Here is a 19218-nt window from a genome sequence, read left to right on the forward strand (position 1 = left end):
GAGGAATACAATGCACTTACTCTTGGAGGACGTCTGGGGGGAATCGCATTGTAGGATATAGCTGAAGAGCATTGCGGTTTGTAACTCTGCACATGAGTCACCTGTGTTCGGGAAGGGTTTCTTTCTGCAGTGAATTGCGGTGAACTGACAGTCAGTTATACTAATCTTTCAGCTACACAACCCTTTCGGCGTCTAGTTAACGTGTCACACAGAGGGTGCAGGAGGGCTCAGAGGCTGCTAGGTTCCCCAAACCTAGACAGGAACGCTTGACTACCGGGGTTGTTTTCAAACCATGAACCTACCGATCAGTAGTTTCGTGCCTTAACCACTGAGCTGTATTGAGCTGTACATTCATTAACATACGATGTTTGAGTTCCGACTGGCTGATAGATGTCCTGATAAATATCCGGTCATGCTATCACGTGTTCATTTTCCTTTCCAGCAAGCTGCAAGTGGTAGCGAACACTGAATGCTGCCATCTCTGATGGTATTACCAAGTTTGTTTCCCGTAAGATTCATTGGAATCACGGCACAGTAATCTTAAAGTCATGACATGTAAACCGATTTCAGTTCAACCACCTGTCGGACCCAGGTGGTAGAGCTGATGTCTCGCACGGAGTGTGTTCAGGAGAGTATGAGACGCGCACAACGTAAGACACCGACTTGTAATGTGAAACGTAATTTGAAATTCGCCTTTCAAGTTTCGGAAGCCGAATCGGATTTCAAATCTATCTGCGTCTGATAGGGAGACTTGTTCTTAAAGCCAGGCACGTTAATTCATTTGCTTTGAGGGCTCGAATGTCTTTCAACTTTTGGGACCACGTACAATTGGCGCTGAACAATGGCTTGTGAAACCGTCAGTCAACCAACTAACCGTCCACCATACCTGTCTCAAAACACATTACGTGTAAATGTTCGTCAAAATGCTCTAATTGGTCAATTGGTACAGGTCTTAGGAACGTAGTATGCGTACGATCACTGTTTTGATTAAAGGTTTCGTGCACCTTCATTTCGAAACTCCAACAGGGGGGTTCTTGAAATCAACTGGAAATTTCCGAAAGTGTTTAAGTGACACAAATTGGATATGATTTCTCGTAGCGTTGAAACATATGACTCTTTATGCTCAGGCAAATGAATGGCTTTTTCGTGCACTCGATCATTGCAAAAATGCGTAAGGAATACAAAAGGCCTCGTTTGACTTTTGTCAAAAGACACCACCTATTAACGTCCAGTGAATCGTAGAAGCAATCAAAAATACTAAGGTATCCTTAGTGAGTAAATTACTCTGTTGAGTTTTCATCACATGAATTGCATTGTACTGAGTGAGGGTAGTTTAATCCTCAGAGAGATCCTAATTGACAGGTACTAAACTGAGCTGCCATGAAAAGTAATACTGTTATAAAAGAATCCACTACTGTCTTCGCTAACTTCACTACATTAGACCGCCCTTTATCTGACTTCAGAGTACTGATTCACAAGCCGTTTCAAGTGAAGTATGACATGCAGTCTTGAACAGTTGACTTCAAACGAAGTTGGTTTAGAGGAAGACTCAAATGTAATTTAACTGAAACTCTCGTTTATTTTATTCTTCAACTGTTTCAGGTGGAACAATTTTCAGGGTGTCAATACTAACGGGCACCTCAAATTAAACTCACGGGAGCGTTTATGGCTAAATAGGTGNTGAACAATGGCTTGTGAAACCGTCAGTCAACCAACTAACCGTCCACCATACCTGTCTCAAAACACATTACGTGTAAATGTTCGTCAAAATGCTCTAATTGGTCAATTGGTACAGGTCTTAGGAACGTAGTATGCGTACGATCACTGTTTTGATTAAAGGTTTCGTGCACCTTCATTTCGAAACTCCAACAGGGGGGTTCTTGAAATCAACTGGAAATTTCCGAAAGTGTTTAAGTGACACAAATTGGATATGATTTCTCGTAGCGTTGAAACATATGACTCTTTATGCTCAGGCAAATGAATGGCTTTTTCGTGCACTCGATCATTGCAAAAATGCATAAGGAATACAAAAGGCCTCTTTTGACGTTTATCAAAACACGCCACCTATTAACGTCCAGTGAATCGTAGATGCAATCAAAAATACTAAGGTATCCTTAGTGAGTAAACTACTCTGTTGAGTTTTCATCACATGAATTGCATTGTACTGAGTGAGGGTAGTTTAATTCTCAGAGAGATCCTAATTGACAGGTGCTAAACTGAGCTGCCATGAAAAGTAATCCTGTTATAAAAGAATCCACTACTGTCTTCGCTAACTTCGCTACATTAGTCCGCCCTTCATCTGACTTCAGAGTACTGATTCACAAGCCGTTTCAAGTGAAGTATGACATGCAGTCTTGAACAGTTGACTTCAAACAAAGTTGGTTTAGAGGAAGACTCAAATGTAATTTAACTGAAACTCTCGTTTATTTTATTCTTCAACTGTTTCAGGTGGAACAATTTTCAGGGTGTCAATACTAACGGGCGCCTCAAATTAAATTCATGGGAGCGTTTATGGCTAAATAGGTGAAATATTTTGTTCAGTTACGATACAAGATTGCTGAAGATTCAGCGGTTAGGCCTCGCTGGAGAGTTGGAGTGATGACAAAAACCAATAGGCTGACGTCCAGTTTTTTCATCGACCTTTTGAGAAGTGTCACGACAAGATCGAACTTCATCAAGGTTAATCTGAATCTTCAGCATATGACAATAACACACTGTAATTGTAGATTCCTTATAAATGACAAATTGTTTATTCCTCACTATCCACTTCGGGCGAGGAGGCGAGATGCCACTTTCGTATATATCATATGTAAGCAACCGGAAAACAAACAAAGTAAGATGTAACAGACTTATTTTGACTCATATTATCGCTATGTATTGAATTGATCAAAGATTTACTTTAGGGGGGGGGGGAACAACAAACAAAACTGACGGGTCCTATTCTGTCACGCCAGGTATCTTCACATAACGGACTGGATCTATTTGAAAATGAATAAATTGAACAGACCAAATTATGTATTCCTAATATTCATTGATTGCTGAAGTGTATCAACATGGTTTTAATTGATCCATGTTGATCTAAGTTACTGTATATTCGTACAAATATCTTGGTGTAGTGAACGGGGTCGTTTGTTGCCACGATTTAGATGTCTCATCCCGCTGGCCCATATCATCGGCGGTCTATTCGTCCAAGTTGTGTGGTTGCTTGGAACACTCTTCCAACTTCCATTTATTTAGACCCATAACCATCACATTACAGCTGAGCAAGTGGATTTGGGCGAACTCACAACGCATGCTGCTTCCTTGCTTCTGGTGTCCTGCTAGTGTGCACCAATAGTTTGAGACCACGTGAAAAGTTACCTTTCAACTAAAGAATACTCTCGAGAGCATTTGCTTGGTTGACGAAACGTGCACAAGTAAATATACAACTCGACCGAGCGGAGTAGTGTGTCCACTAGCTACCGCGCTGACGCGAAATCAGACTGGTCAAAAAAATTCAAAATCCTTGCGTAAAAGGGCCTTTTTGACATTTTGACTAAGCTCTCAGTAAAAAGAATCGCTGAAAGGTACTGTTCAGAGGGTCCCCGTAACATTATCAGTTAAGGACATCCTATTCGTGCAAGGCAAGCTTGGGAGTTGTCGTCGAGTGCATATACTCAGTCATTTATAAAAAATCTTGCTGTGGAAAATAACCCACAGATATTAGTTTTGCACAGTTTGTTTTTCCATAAATTGTTAACTGTCGCGTACATTAATCCAAGGCGATTCATTTTTTAAAAAGCTAAGTAGAATGAAACGTTCTTCACTGCTATGATTTGCTTCTAATCGTGTAATCTTTGGGGAGATATCACTGTATTAGGATTTGAAGGTGATGAGAGATTGGTTATAAAGATGAAGATAAAATCACTCACGTGGACAATCGGCTACACACAGGGCACCCAGACGATATTTGAATTGGGGATTTTGAGTCATCTCACCGTTCTTTACCACAGGATTCTGCGGACAATGTGCGACACACGTGCCAGAGTCGATGTACTCTTTACAAGCCTGGTGAAAAAGAAGTTCAAGCAGTTTATATGACTGCATACATAAAAAAACCGTGCTGCTCGCACTTTTTAGGTGGTTATACTACTAGAACACTGGGTAGACTCCGCTGATCAATAATCAGTTAATTTCGAGCATGAGTTTCATGGCAGGAAGCATTGATCTTTATATTGCATAGATGACAGCTTTCATAAATTCGTGGGCTTTATTGCACGAAATGATGGAGCTAGCCATGAGCAGATGATTAATATTTGTTTCACATGTTCCCCTTTACTCCAGACACGTGACTGGAGATAAACAACGCAGCGCCCTAAGACCAGTCAGTACTGGCTTCAGATATCCACGTATCATCAAAAGCTAAGGTAGATGAAAATTTGTTGGAATATGTCACAAGCATAGACACAAATAGGACTCTAGTTATTCAGTCTATTCGGTCATGGAGCACACCCAGCCAGCACTCCTGTTTTTCGAAACAGAGCAGTCTTACCCTGTTCTGATAAGACGAAAAACAATTCAGCTCAACAACCCTGGGTTTTTCTATTCTGGGATTTCATATAAAAGTCAGCGTAAAAATGTCAACACGGTTCTAACTTTTTAACTCGGCAACCTTGATAAATGAACGCTTCGGAGGACAAATAAGGTGAGCCAGAAGGACAAAACTCGAAACACAAATAAAAACGGTTTCGAAGAACAACAAACTGCAGGTTTTTGTGAGGGTGTACTTTGACTAGTTTCTTATTCAAAATGGATGAAACATACAACTTCTAGCTATAGAACAACCGGGATAAACATTCTGTCACCCTGGAAGCTGGTTGAAACTAGGGGAACATTCAACCCACAGTATGTCATTTCTGACTGAGCAGTTTGATAAAGAATGAAACACTTTGGACTGTGCGCTAAAATGTGTGCCTTGAGCACTGCTCAGCTCCCTTGTCCTTCCTTCTGCCGGATGTTAACCCAACTTATACCCCCTTATAGATTGTAATTTGCATTTAATCGTTCCCTTTGGTGAACGGTGTATGTGCGTGTAGATCCCAATAAGTTCTTCAAAGTTGAGATCCATCAAGAACAACTTTGAAGCGACCCACATAATGAAGTGATGTGGGCTTATAAATGGGCGTATAGAAACTCCGTAAAAGACAGCCTCATCACCACTCTCCGATTGGTAAAGCACTTACTTGACTAGTACTTAAAGAATCTATTTTTCAGATTACGTCCACCAGCTTTAGCCCACAAGTGTATTCGCTCCGAGGAAACTTGCGGGCTGGTTATTTTTTGGTATAGAGTGATATCTACGAGGTGACAAAACTTACCATCTACCGATTACATTTCCCACAAAAAAAATTTACAGTGTCATTATCGCTCTGGCGACCAAACGTAGTTCCTGTGGTTATCATCAAAGTAGCCTGACAACAAATTCAATTACAAGTATAGCTTAGCGGTATGAGTGTGGTCCTTGAGGAATACTCAGTGAACCCATTTGTTCCGGTTACTGCGATCGAGCTAAACGTCTGCTGCGGTAGAGGCTACGTTTTGCTACATCAGTAGGATTAGTGACCCTCCCTAGCTCATGGGGAACCAGAATAGCTACAAGCATAACAATTCAGAGGCAATTTGACGTGCTGCGACCTTCAAACTAGGACGGCTTCTTATTAAAATTAGTTAACCCTTCTTGGAAATAACCTTAAAATCCATTACGGTTACGTTATTCTGGGACCGCTTGTTTACTGCGTTTAGGAATTCGCATCCGAATATTTTGCAGTCAAACAGTTAGCTCGTGACAGCCCCCTATGCAGCACCTATACAGATGAGATAAGCCACAGTTGATCGTACTCCTTCGCTAAAGTCTTACCCTGAGTTTACCAGTGACAACGTTTCCACTGAAGCCATCAATAAGGGCCCAATCATACTGCTCGACGAAATTCAGGTTGAATGCAGCAAAGTGCATAATATTCAACGATACCACCTCGATACCCTCCACCGTAGTCATGTTGGATGTTTGCAAAATCACCCGATATTCAAAATTTTTAATGTCTCCTAGAAGCTAGGGACTATGTTGGTAAATTAAAAGCGTAGGTTTGCAAAAACATAAAGTTAGGGCAGCCAAACGTTCATAAACCTGGTACAGCAAATATTATCCCTCTTTTCATTCGGTAAGATCTAATTGCGAGACCATTCAGAAAATAAAACTGTTTGGGTTGAAATAATGGGGATGTTTGTAGCGAAATGCAATCTAGTAAAATTTATATGCATTATTACATATGTGTTACTTTATGACATAACACAACGTGGTGTGGTATAGCGCAGTGCAGCGTGGTGCAGTATAACATAGTAGAGTGTAATATGAAAGGGTAAAGTAAAGTAGAGTACGGTATAGTGTAGTGTAGATAGCACTCTTTAGTAGGGTATAGTATGTTTTTTATGGTATAGTACAGCGTAGCATAGTTTATTGTGGTATGGTATAGCACAGTACGGTATAGGGCAGTATTGTACAGCAAAGCATAATAAAGTACAACATGGTATAGCATTGTATGTTATACTGCACTAAAATATGGTATATTTTGTGCTGGAAAGGATTATATACTATACTTGGGACAAAATACATCCCCCAAATTAAGAGCCAAATCAGAAGAAAGATGTCTAGTCCGGCCCCTGTTAACGACATATGTTCAGATGCTGATCGTCAGAAAACATTTTCCATGTATGATAGGAACGTCAAAAGTTCTCGAAGGGTGAATCAACTAAGAATTTTTTGCATGCATTTAATATGCGGGTTTGTGTTTATTACCAGATGTGTTCCGCAATGCACTTTCACTCCAACTTTTGCGTCTGAGCTAAAGATGTTCTTTGTATAATTGACAGGTTAGAATAATCTATTTAGCACTCTGCTTTTTTTGAATAAAGTTTTAATAATCCAATGCTTTGCTTCGAAAAACTGTCATTAATAGCTTAAAGACACAAGTGACCTAGAAAAAGATATGTGTAACTAAAACAGTCTGATAGTACGTGAAAAAAATCGGCAAAATTTTATTAACAAAAGTGTCTTCCAACCTCATAAATCAACTCCTCCGGTAGCTAGTGGCAGACAATACTTCAAAGGTGCATGACAGATAAGTGAAGTAAATCCACTGGTCTGTTTATTTTAAGGAATGATTTATTCGGTGATTTTTTTCAAGGAGAAAACAGAGTTGAAACCAATCGTGGTCCACGTCTTTCGTTAAAAGGCGAAATGTGAGTTAGGGGATCTTGGCGAACCGGTCTACTGTGTTACAAATTCGAAGAACCAGAATTGTTGCGAACACTTCTCAGAGCAATAAGGCTTTCAGGCAGAGTGCTGATCCGGGTAAGGCCGATTCAAAATATATAAAGTGACTGAAGAGTATGATTTAGAATTCCGTCTTCACCAAGTAAGTGTCACTTACTCTACTGTCGGAAATTTCGGATGCCCAAATCTTATAGGCGATAAATTTAGGTTAGGTCGAACCCTCAAACCAGTGTTCTCAGTCTCGTAAGGAGCATAATAAGTGGTTCACGGTCATGTTCATCTCAGAATTGTCATAAATGATTATGCCGGTGATGAAAGAAACTTGCTGATAAAACTGATGTGTGGTAAACATCCATACTAATACACGCAAACAATAATCGTTCTGCCAGACTGTCCAAGCCTAGAGGGACGTAGTCAAGATGCTGAGGTTGGGTTCGAACCGTAGACCTTTCAGTCTGTAAGTTCTCGGCTTATCCCAGTAGTGTCGTTAATTTATACCCTCGTCAATCTACACTTATCTGATGAACCAGCTCAAAGACAAAAACTTCTGAAGGTTAATTTGCGAGCTTAACACGAACGTTTGGCACTAAATCCTTTTTCTCAAGTAATCACGCAAGAATGAATGACTCGCTCAGAAAATTCTGTTTTTTTTTCGGAATTTTCTGTCACAACTGAAGATAAAACTCTTCGCCATTCAGCTTTTTGATTCAATTCACCCTAACGGCACTGTAAAGTCTGTCACCCACATTGTTGAAGTATGTCAACCGGTCAACTTATTCGTCAATATAATGGCTACCGCTTGGTCAGTTTTGGTTTGGCTGGGTGGAAAATTTAGGTGCATAGGATGCAGGGTGCACAGGATGGAGCATTCAGAAAAAGGAACATGGTATGCGAGAAGGTAGCTAGAGTATAGAATACGATGCAATGATTCGTCGTTTATCGTGCTGCAGATCTCTACAAATGTTTTTGTTGTTATACTGGGACAGGCCTTCAGGGTAAATCGCACTGTCTTGTTGGCTGGGCACTACACCCTATATCTTCGGTTCTCTTACAGTATTAGTTATCCATTATTCGGCACTTGTGTGATGTTTTGCCTACACAAGCCGAAAGGTTGAGCTTATGAACGTACGTCTGGTTTCTAAGAGCCCATAGTTTACATGTTCTAGCTGAGATACGAGAATATGCCCAAACTCAACTCCTTCAGATTCAACCGAAGTACGCATCTTGTCCAACGGGCAGCTTTGACATTAATCTATGCAATTAATTACTAAAGTGCAGGTTGAAACCTCATGAGAAGGATTTGAAAAGTTTAGAAGAGCATTGGAACAAAGTAAGAGGTGATCGACCGGTAACTATAGTTTGAAAATGTGGAAGCAAATACCGAAGGGAGAAATACCTGGCACATGTTTCACTGAGGGACGCCAGTGTAAATAAGGTCAAAGCAACAGTAGTACGTCACACTACAACAACATCTCAAGCCACTTACATTGCACTGGGTTGGTTCTGGACCAGTACAGCCTCCTAGACATTGTTCATGACAGCATATACTTTTCCCTTGCTTCGAGTAACATCGATTGCAGTCCACATTGTTACACTTTGATTCTGTAAATGTAAGCACGAATAAGTTGGTCAAGTCCATCGCTCTTCTCCAAGAACAATTTACAAGTATATCAACTGCCGATAAGTGAAAAATTTTTAGGTCAACCAATAGGTGGACCAAGTAGTCAGGACAACAGATCATCGACCATTGACATCAGCAAGGTTTTTTTTGCTTGTTGCACAGAGGTTTTGACAAACTAAATACTTCACTCAAGTGCAAACTGGTTAGTATGTGAAGGCAGGATTTCGAAGTATGCAATGCATCCGCTTACTTTGCACACTAGATGAACACCAAGGCAGTCTTCGTTTTCAGTAACAATCTTCCACGTTGATGAATGCGTAAGCATAAAACTTAAAACCGGTGTATTCTCCCGGATGTGTCTAGTAAATTTGGTGCTTTGAACATTGGCTGTCCAATGAGGCTGATTTGGATACCAGATTGGCTGTTTGTGTTCAGAAGCGGCTACTTTCAGTGTGCAATTCAATTTTCTGGCACTGCCGGACACATACACACATGTATCGAAGCGTTTCCAGCAACTTAATGAGTAGTGTATTACTTACCTTAGCCACTTCTGCTGCTCACTATGATCTGGGAGGTCGAGTGCGTCAATTTAAAGTTATCTTAGAATCACTGTTTTAAAGGCCGCATGCCTCACGGTTGTCTGTCAAGAACACCCGTTCACTGAAAATTCAGTAACTCATCGGCTCATTTCGAACATTAGTAAGTAAAACAGGGCCATACAGCTTTGTTTCAGTTACCGTCGACAGCTTCTGCCAATACATATGAATGGGTGCAGTGATGTAGAAAAAACCTGGCATGTGACAAACAGTGATAAAAGGCTGTACATTTTACCACTAAGGACTTCACTGTTTCTAAGTCTTTCGCGTTGACTGGCGAAGCGCTGGCATACTCTCTACCTACAATAGGATCGGCAATTATAATCCGACAAAGAATAGAATAAGGCTGTACAGCAGGCGCCCTGTCTTTTTAGGACCGCTAGCATAATGAAGATAAATGAACAAGTATCTAGTGTGTGGACTCCTAGAGCATATGCCTGAGAAGGACATCACCAGCGCACGTGAGTTTTTCTCACATATTCAAGTATCGATTTATCTCTGCAAGTGAACCTAATTCACTAGAAGCCTTGGTCTGGCTGGCACAGAGCAGAAGTGAAGATCAAATGTGTTTAAATCTGGATGACTCCATTCAACTAGTCTATTAGAAATCGCTGCATTGGAGGCGACCCAAATAAGCAAAACCTTACCAAACCCCGTTTTGTTACAGTGTCTTCATGAATCCGTTTAACGGAAGTGACGTTCGTTGTCTGTCGACATCGTAATTTGATGTTGGATGGGTATTTTTGTGACTATTGGTTCACCATACAATAAGCCTTTTTCAATCATACTGTATGTTGGTTTCCTGACCGGAATGTAACTCGGGTTCAGCATATAAATCAGTTCAGGTCATACCCGGCATAACATTCGTAACTTTAGTATCAGAGATGCTTGATGACGTTTGAGTACATTGGTGGACTTGTATAGTTATCTTTGAGCATCCAAAATATCACGCCCCATCATTGTGGCAGCTTGCTTTATCCTCGGAAAATTACTCAAATTTTGTAACACAACTCTGTTTTAAAGCCGTTGCATTGCATTGCCTTGATGGATATTTGATTTTAAGACGGTTGTCTAAAAACTCTAAATTGCTTAAGGATTTGTTAGGAAGCATTTCACTTTTACAGACGTGCGACGTCGATCACTCACTTGGTAGATGGCTTATGATAGATGCGATTTTGACCACGTCGATCCGGTATATAAATTTTGACATGACCTTAAACAATAAGGTCAAGCTGAGCCATATGACTGTAAAGGGGACATCAAACCGGGTTTGGAAAGACCGATGGAAGCAAATGATGGACGTTTTGTGATAGTTTCCAAGTCATGCACTTAAAACTTTCAAGACGTCTGGCATGAAAGGGTGAAGGAAGGACCCTAATGAAATTGTCACATCATCTAAACGAATAGACATACGTCGAGTAACCGTGGTAACTCATTTTTACGCGCACTGTGTCCTGTGATGAGTGATGCAGGCAAAAATCAGTCCAAGCGAATAACCTCACAACGATGGTTAATCCGAAGTGAGCCTGTCACTTGAATTTCAATGATTCGCCACACAATGTCGATGACGCTCACGGTGTACTGGGGCAGAGCAGTTTGGTCACAGTTGGAACTCTTCAGTTATCTGCCACTGATTATCAACATAAGTTATAAGCCCCACAAACAGAGTGGCATGTTTGGCGTTTTCCACTTCCGAGTGACTCATTCTATCGGCATCTCACAGGTGGACATGGGTACTTAAACCACTGTTTTATTAATCTTCCATATACTAGCTGATTATTGTTCTCCTGTGCCTTTAGAAACTCATGTGTTTACTTTGCTCTAGCTGGAAGATCCCAGTCCAGAAAGCATATAAGATCTTATGTTCTGGCTGCCGAAATATGCGACAGTGTCCATGTTTTTTCTCAGCAATAAATTATACGTGACTCACGTTATTTAGATAAGCCCCAAAGTGTATTTCTGCTAGTTCCTTGCAGAAAACGCTAAAATTGGACTGTTTACATACATGATGCATGTTTTTTCTGGGATTTCAATTTCCGAGGTTTTATTGCTTTTTCCCCAGTCGTTGTTCTGTAGTTGAAGAAAGAAAACCCCCATGTGTGATGCTCACTTTACATAAAATATTGTCCCATCAGAGTCGCACATTTAGTACAGGTGCACTTAGTGTATAACTGACTAATTGGTCAGAGACCTTGGTTTGTAGCCTAGTTCACAAAGAATTACTAGTTGTATGGTTTATTTCCTCAGCCGAATTTGGTCTATAAAAAATAAAGAACTCCGGCGAGAGATGAAAAAACATTAACTGAATGGATCGGTTGACATCACAGTTATCCTACGGGTCGAACGGCTTAGTGTTCAGATCACTAGCCTGAAGGTCATGGGTTCCAAATCCATAAGACACGCACTGTTATTGGTTCCCAACAAGAATGAAACTACTGCATGGTGCTTCTCCGCTTTTCAGCTTACATTAGCTTCAGTTATAAGACGAAATCTTCATGACCGGTCTTTACATATGTAAATATACTCGACGCACACTCCTACTGATTAAATACTATCAACCGGGGTACGACGATCCTTTCCACTAGAATGTTGTCAGCGTTATCATCAGCTGACCGCACATTGTTCATTAGTTCCTCCGCAGTTGAACTTGTAGTTATTTCGGATGAATTCTCTTTATCGTAACGTAACTGACTTTGGGATCGGATAGCACTTTTGGCATCAATTTTCCAAACGTCATTTTAATTGGCAGGTTTGACTTCTTCATCCTTCTGTTTCCTCTCCACTTATATCACAAGAGGGCCCTTTTGTATGAGTGTTCTCCAGAATTTTTCGTCTGCTTGGAGGGGACATCGATCCTTAATTAAAAATTACCTATTGTATGGTTTTCCTTTTTCACCAATAATGACCTAAGTTTCCACCACGATGTAAGCAGTAAACAAGACAAAATCAAAACGTCAATGACCGTGTGATATTGTGACAGATTTGACCTGTTGCCTTTCTCGTCGAATTTAGATGCACTGAATTCATGTCCACACATGAATGGTCACTATGTGAGTTGACATTACGCAGAATATCACGTGTCAGTCTCTGCTAGTACCAGCGCTGCAAAATGAATAATCTACCATTCCGACAAATACTCTGATTTGCACATAAATTGGGCTTTGACAGGAGACTCAACTGATTCAGCTGGCTCTCTCGTTTACGATGACACCACAAAGAGCGAAACCGTTCGTTGGTTGGGAAGATTCTTCAGCAACTTTGTGAGTAGTGTGTTAATTTTAGACGATAATCCATCGTCGTTTGAAATCTCTACCGAAGATATTTGCTTTTTATTTGTTCCGATTAGGTCTGCTCGAGAAAGCTGGAAAGCAACTAAGCGTGTTGGTCCACTTTCAGTGGTGTGACCTAACTATGTACGTTTTGTTGAACTTTTGTACACTTTGCGCAGAGTAGTGCGCGGTCAGAACAACTTTGGACTCATCCCTGGGCTACAAGTGTGAAAACACATGCGGAAAATGACACTATTGTATCTGATGAGAGCCCTATTCTCCTGGTCGTGTGGAATCAGCCTCGGAACTGTTGAAGATGTTCAAGACAAAGACACGCTTCATCTGCTGTGCGAATTAGCAGAATAGCTCCTTGAGAACACCATGTGGATCTCACGGTGTTATATTCGGTGGAAAATAATGCTATAGAAACGGCGTTATTAGGTAAGCAAACATCAGTAGGAACATTCCGCTCACTACAAATTACTGAAGGAAGGAGTTTACATTCGAAACTACACGTAGGTTAATGAATTCATTGGCCTGTTGTGAGTGAAAAGCATTACGTCAAATGTACAGATTGTCTGATATCGTCGGTTCGGAAATCCTATCGGGTTCGGCTGAGAATTACGAAAAATGAATGTTGCTTCAGACCATGGATTTTCACAGTTTGCTGTTGTAATTGTTCACCCTTCTGAAAACCTTTTTGGTATGGTTTTTCAGCTAGTGAACGCTACTAAGAGTTACGTTCTCACAGTATCATCAGGATTTCCTACTGAACAACTAATTTATGGTGACTGACAACACAGGGCCTTTCCCATGCGTTGTGTTCCTCAGAGAGAACATTAGTAAATCTATGGACGTGATACATCATAGACGCGAGATTCGGGAAATTCGAGTGAGTCTCCCGTAAAACCCACGTTGGTACGCAACTGAGGGTTCCAATTAAAACTCATTATGGTGCGTTCGATTTAATCCTTGATTTTGTTCTGACCCTCTGCATCTGACACGTTCAGATCGGAATGGCTGAAAGTGTGCTTTGAGCGGACAACTACAGAAGTCCAATGCGACAGGGACTTGTCCACACTTATGCCAGCACAGAAGTTTTCATAAAAGGCTATTTTTTTTACCACATTTAATTTTTTGTGACCGTAATCATCCCAGAGCTCTATCTCAACTAATCCGCAGCCCAAAGCCTCTTTGCAGCCGCTGTACATGAGAAAAGAACGGTGAGGTATCTACGGTCATTAAAAGCGTTTTATCTTGGTGCCAATTTTGAAGTATGGAGCCTGTAATAGAGGGAATGAAGCTATTGAAAATTATATCAGGTCTGTGGTTTATCCTTGAAACCATGAACTAGTATTCAGCGCACGCAAAACCTCAAAATCTGATTTGAGTCAATGGATGGACATAATTACAATCCTAGGTAGAAGTAATCCCAGCTTGTGAGTAACTGCCGTTTTATTCGAAAACGCAGCTTTACTAAATCCTAGTAAATTCCTTCCACTGACGAATGGATACCGGGGTGTTGATGATGAAGTTTATCCTCAAATTTAGCACCACCGTTGATTTTCACAGCAGTCCATGGAAATAACGACGGACATCTCATTAGCACCAAAGCCGTTCTAGTTTCGTCATGTAATGCGAACCTGGTTGTACTCCTGACTCAACTCAAAAGTTTGCTGAAAACTGTTCGACAACCACAAACGGCTCAGCAGGTGTGCGCACCCCGTCAACATTGTGAGATGCTTGAGTCAGAAGTCTGCACAGTTAGCGAAACACGCCCACCTGCACACTAATTTAAATTTAATGGGAAACTGAACTGAATTCCAGGTGAATCCCTTATCCATGATATTCTTCAAACTCATTGTTCAGTTGGTGCGATTTTAAAGGTACCGCTTCACAGCACAGTACTCATAAGGCTGCAAGTGAAACTAGCCATCATTTTGCTCTAACTTCCTTGTGAGACTTTTCTACTTCCCACGTGCTCGTCTGCGAGATATATTGTACGACAAAGTTCTCGCTGGAAACCGGAACGACTGGCTTGAGGTTTGCATAAGGGCTTCACTCTCCTGGAAGAAGCTGAGATGCGGTACACAGGGTAGGTAGTCTAAATGTGATTTTCTTGTCGAAAGTCACCTAACGCTTGTGTTGTTCTTGAGCTCTTCGCATTTCGTTGACAAAAGGCACGTTCTAGTTATGCAATTCTTGGCATAATTGCTAAGTATGCGGCTCCCACTTCAGAAGACATTTTCTTGTCATGTAGGAATGGCAATGCAAAACCTAATGATTATGAGTACAGTCATGGGATAGCAAAGCAATCGGCTATGGGGAACGGACAAGTGCTCCCACTGGAAGATGCAATAAAGTCAAAAGACGGTGACAAGAATGCTGATTCATCCTGAAATTAGTGCACTGTTTTTCCAACAAGGCTCTGGGGCAGGCAGTACTGTACGGTCCCGTAATACTGGACACTGTGACAACTAATTGGTGTGTCCATCTGACTGTGATAAACTAACTAGGTTGCAAGAGAGCAGCTATATTAGTCAAATATACAGAAAACTATGATAGGAATTAATGTATGCTTTTAGATCCGTATGGGGACGCAGATGACTGATCTAGTCGGGACGAGTGGTCGACACTGTGAAACAATATGTCGTACAACACGCCCAGACTACACTCACAGAGAAATCTGGGGTAACGCACCGTCTGGGCGTCCCAAGAATGGCGAGACTGGTTGTGGGTTGTGGAAGAGTTTTCAGCAGCTTTGTGAGAAATCTTATTCTGGAAAATTTGTCGGATGTCGTACAAGCTGAAATGTGAGGCACCCTGGTGCAGTACATTTAGTTGAAGCAAATCATCATAAACGAGATATTTAACTATTCTGTTAAAGAATCCAGCCATATCCAAATTCGTGTGCGAATGAAAGTATCTGTCGAATTACGGAGCACCTTTCGAGGGAATATTGATCTATGAGAGCAAATATGCAGTTGTTTGGCATAAAGGGGGGCAGGTGGGGAGGTTCTTCTGTAATCAATTTTCAGGACTAAAGTTATCGATATTCATACAGACCATCCTATTTTTAGCCATTAATGCACAAACACACTTCCCAAACTCATACATATTCACATTGACCTCGTGGACTAATGCCATTCCGGTCGATAATTTTGCTCACTCAGCAGTCGGAAAACGTTGGCGTCAACAGTATCTGCTACGTCAGACTTTGGTACACTGTGGTGTAGTGCCAGGCATGCTCATGAGTAATCAACAGGAAAAGACACTTAATCTCACAATACCAAGTGTTGTGTGGATCAGTTAAACACAAATTTTATCATTCGCTGCTTGTTTCTGATAGATTTTCAGATCTGTTGACTGAAGCACCACCACCACTTGTGTCACCATTTGCATCAGAGGAAGTTTTTCATTGTTTCCACCCAAACGGTCACAATTGCGACCAAGAGTACAGTATGCTGATTTGATTTTGAGGAGGACTTTTTTTACCTTGATCCATCTTAAGGCAAATGGTAGTCAAATAAAGGTCCACTTGCAACGGTTGCTCTTTACTCTCTACTACATGCACAGAGTCATGTGACTGACGCAACCTCCTGGAGCACGTGACCTCATTTGCAGTCGAATGTGTGGGCACGTTGTGCCAGAATTATGCAAAGCATGCAGTCTAATAACACATTCCGTAGTGCTTAAAATCGTTTTGTTTGAATCGTGCTATCTTTTCAAGTTGACTGAGACCGTCTAGAGATGAAAGTCTTGTTAATTTAACGCAGCTGCTTCAAATCCGCGAATAGTTCCTCTGGAAGGTGCGCCACATGGGATCGCCATTTACAGAGAGTAGAAGTCAGAATGAGACTTTCCTAACACCCACCTATGTTTCCCGATAAGGCTGAAAAGCGTTATGTGAATGCCGCTTCCCTAAGAATTCAGTTTTCATCCGCCTTACCTTTCATCCGAAATTCAGGTTTTCATTGAAGCCGATACCTTTTTTCGATCGGGTATAGCTATGATAGCTGTCACTGAAATTCGGTTAAGAATTGATGACTACATTCAGATTTAACACCAATTACTTCTCTTCAGCTCGCCAAAATACGGAAAAACATTGCACTGAGTTAATCAAACGCGACTGGAGATGCCTTTTAAAATAGAGAAACAACAACTGTATTTTGTTGGTTGGCAAAGAGGATTCGGAATTTATAATTTGTTTCATCCCGGGACTCCAAATTGTGCAAGTATGTCATAATGTGAGTACAGATAATGGTACGATACGCCTTTATCGCAATACATTGTATAGACGTACTACGTTGCTTATAAGGTGTCTGAAAATATTCCATAGCTCAAGAGCGGTTTCGCACATCACAAACCGGTGATTCAGCNTTCAGCTGAGTTCCAATGGAACACTCATTAAAACTAAATTGGTATTTACATGAGTGTACTTTAGTAGGATTCTCCTTATTATCGTCTGGGGCAATACGACATTATTGGCTGTTTTCTGTAGCATAAAAAGTGTATTTTTACGGCAACTTCACTGCCCGTGGGGTAAATCCACAAAACAGGCCAGATCCTGACCTCTTTACCCGAGGATGCTCCGCTTTACGTTTTTACTGCTTATAATTGTGGTATTTTCCAACTTACCTTGTTGACATTCCTCTGGATCTGGTCCCCAACAGTGCTGTGAACCGCCAGTAAAGTTTCGACAGGTGTAAGAACAAACTAAAACACATGAGAAATAAAAGTTTTACAGACTGAGGCCGAACTGCACGGCGGGATGAGGCACTCTCACGCAGACTGGAATTATAGATTTCAAGAATTTGGTCCTTGTGCTCTACATGTAAGTCAAAACACCGATGAATGGGCATTCATTGTAACGGGCATATGGATTAATACCACTGTTTTCTTCTATATAGTCCATGTAAACGAACCGATTAAATCAAACCTATTTTGGCAGACGGGTAATTCAGAGATGTTCGCTGACATTGCAGAAAGCTTCAAGGGACCAAAGGTCACTCACAGAAGTCTGTCCAGAGAAGGTGTTTTTCGGAGGGAACAACATCAGAAAATTCAGTAGCTACTTGGAGTTGTTAGGATAATTTATCCAAGACAGCGCTCATATCCCTGTGTGATTTCTCCGGATATGGTGTGCTTTATCACTTGATATGCACACATTTGTTGTTTTTTTGGATGGCCGTTGATTACGTTCTTTACACAAGACTCACTGTTTTAGTTTGAGTCCCAAAGGACGACCTTATGCTCTGCTTAGGACAGGAAACTGGGGCAATACACAGTCTAAGGAATTCCTTTTAGTGGAAAGTAACCGCTGAAAAAAATCACAACATAAGGATGTCATTACTTAAAATTCCTTTCTTGATACCAAGATTTTGTTTAAAATAAATGTGACTATGTAAAGTATTCGGTCCAACAGCATGACTAAATAATCACAACCTATTGTTCCAAAATCTTCCGGATAACCATAATTTACGTGTTCTTATTAGGGTAACCGGTTTCTTCATGATCAAATAGGGGAGTTAGTAAACACATTTGGTAAAATACGGGCCTAGAATAATCGAACCCACCAGTTTGTCTAGTAATGAAGCCACTGTAAGCCATTCTAAGTGAAATCACGCCCTCTTATTTGGAGATAGCGTGAGGAGCGAAGGATCATCTGGCAAAATCATGTGAACTCCCTTGATGTCCAGACAACTCATTTCGCTATCTGCTACTAATGCTACCAAATGACGCGAAAGCCTTCCAACAAAATGGGGGTGCGCATGTGGAAGGTGTAATAACGGGAGTCGCAATTGTCCGTGAGATCGTAAAACGAACGAAAACCACGGACAGCTCACCCTAACGGAAGCATGTCGAATAGCGAACAATATTATGAAGGAAAACGTGTAGAACAACTAACGGAGTAAAGGGAAAGGACAATATTGAGTCTACCAGATCCAGTTAAATAGTTATACCATTAGAACCATTCTTTTCAGATGCACAAATTTGGCTTCAGTTTTCCAATGGCCACCATGTCCCTCAGGCTAAAAACACTGGATTTCTTCTGTCGGTTATGACTTTGAAAAGCACTCCAGTATACACATAAAGTGGGAGCCTAAGTGTTCCGTCCTCTATTTCAGTGGCTCAAAACAGCAATTTCCGTAAGCATTTGTGCTCACAGAACGTTGATTCTCCGTCCCATGAATGTACATGTTCCAGAACACACAGCAGTATTTTGGTATGCAGCTTGAGGTGGCAAATAAACAGACCGTATCCCACCACCAAACCCGGTATTCTTGCTGCCACGATGCGTCCAAGCACGAAATGTGCATGTGCCGAGACTACGTGTCACCAAGGTCACCATCGCTACCACATGTTCAGGATAGCAGGTGCGTTGGTAGGGCTCACCAAACACGGCTTAGTGGCATGCGACCA

General features: G+C 41.2%; 1 protein-coding gene across 1 annotated transcript in view; it reads right to left on the reverse strand.

Annotated features, from left to right (window-relative positions):
* The window catches only part of T265_12870 (hypothetical protein), a gene marked incomplete at both ends in the record, with an annotated part of 88534 nt that overhangs the window by 47231 nt on the left and 22085 nt on the right, over positions 1 to 19218 (reverse strand). The window contains 3 exons of the mRNA XM_009165972.1: positions 3912 to 4047; positions 8796 to 8911; positions 17434 to 17511. Coding sequence (XP_009164236.1) covers positions 3912 to 4047; positions 8796 to 8911; positions 17434 to 17511 — 330 coding nt within the window. The remainder of the gene's footprint in view (positions 1 to 3911; positions 4048 to 8795; positions 8912 to 17433; positions 17512 to 19218) is intronic.

Source organism: Opisthorchis viverrini, assembly GCF_000715545.1.
Source record: "Opisthorchis viverrini unplaced genomic scaffold opera_v5_20, whole genome shotgun sequence".
Classification (NCBI taxonomy): domain Eukaryota; kingdom Metazoa; phylum Platyhelminthes; class Trematoda; order Opisthorchiida; family Opisthorchiidae; genus Opisthorchis; species Opisthorchis viverrini.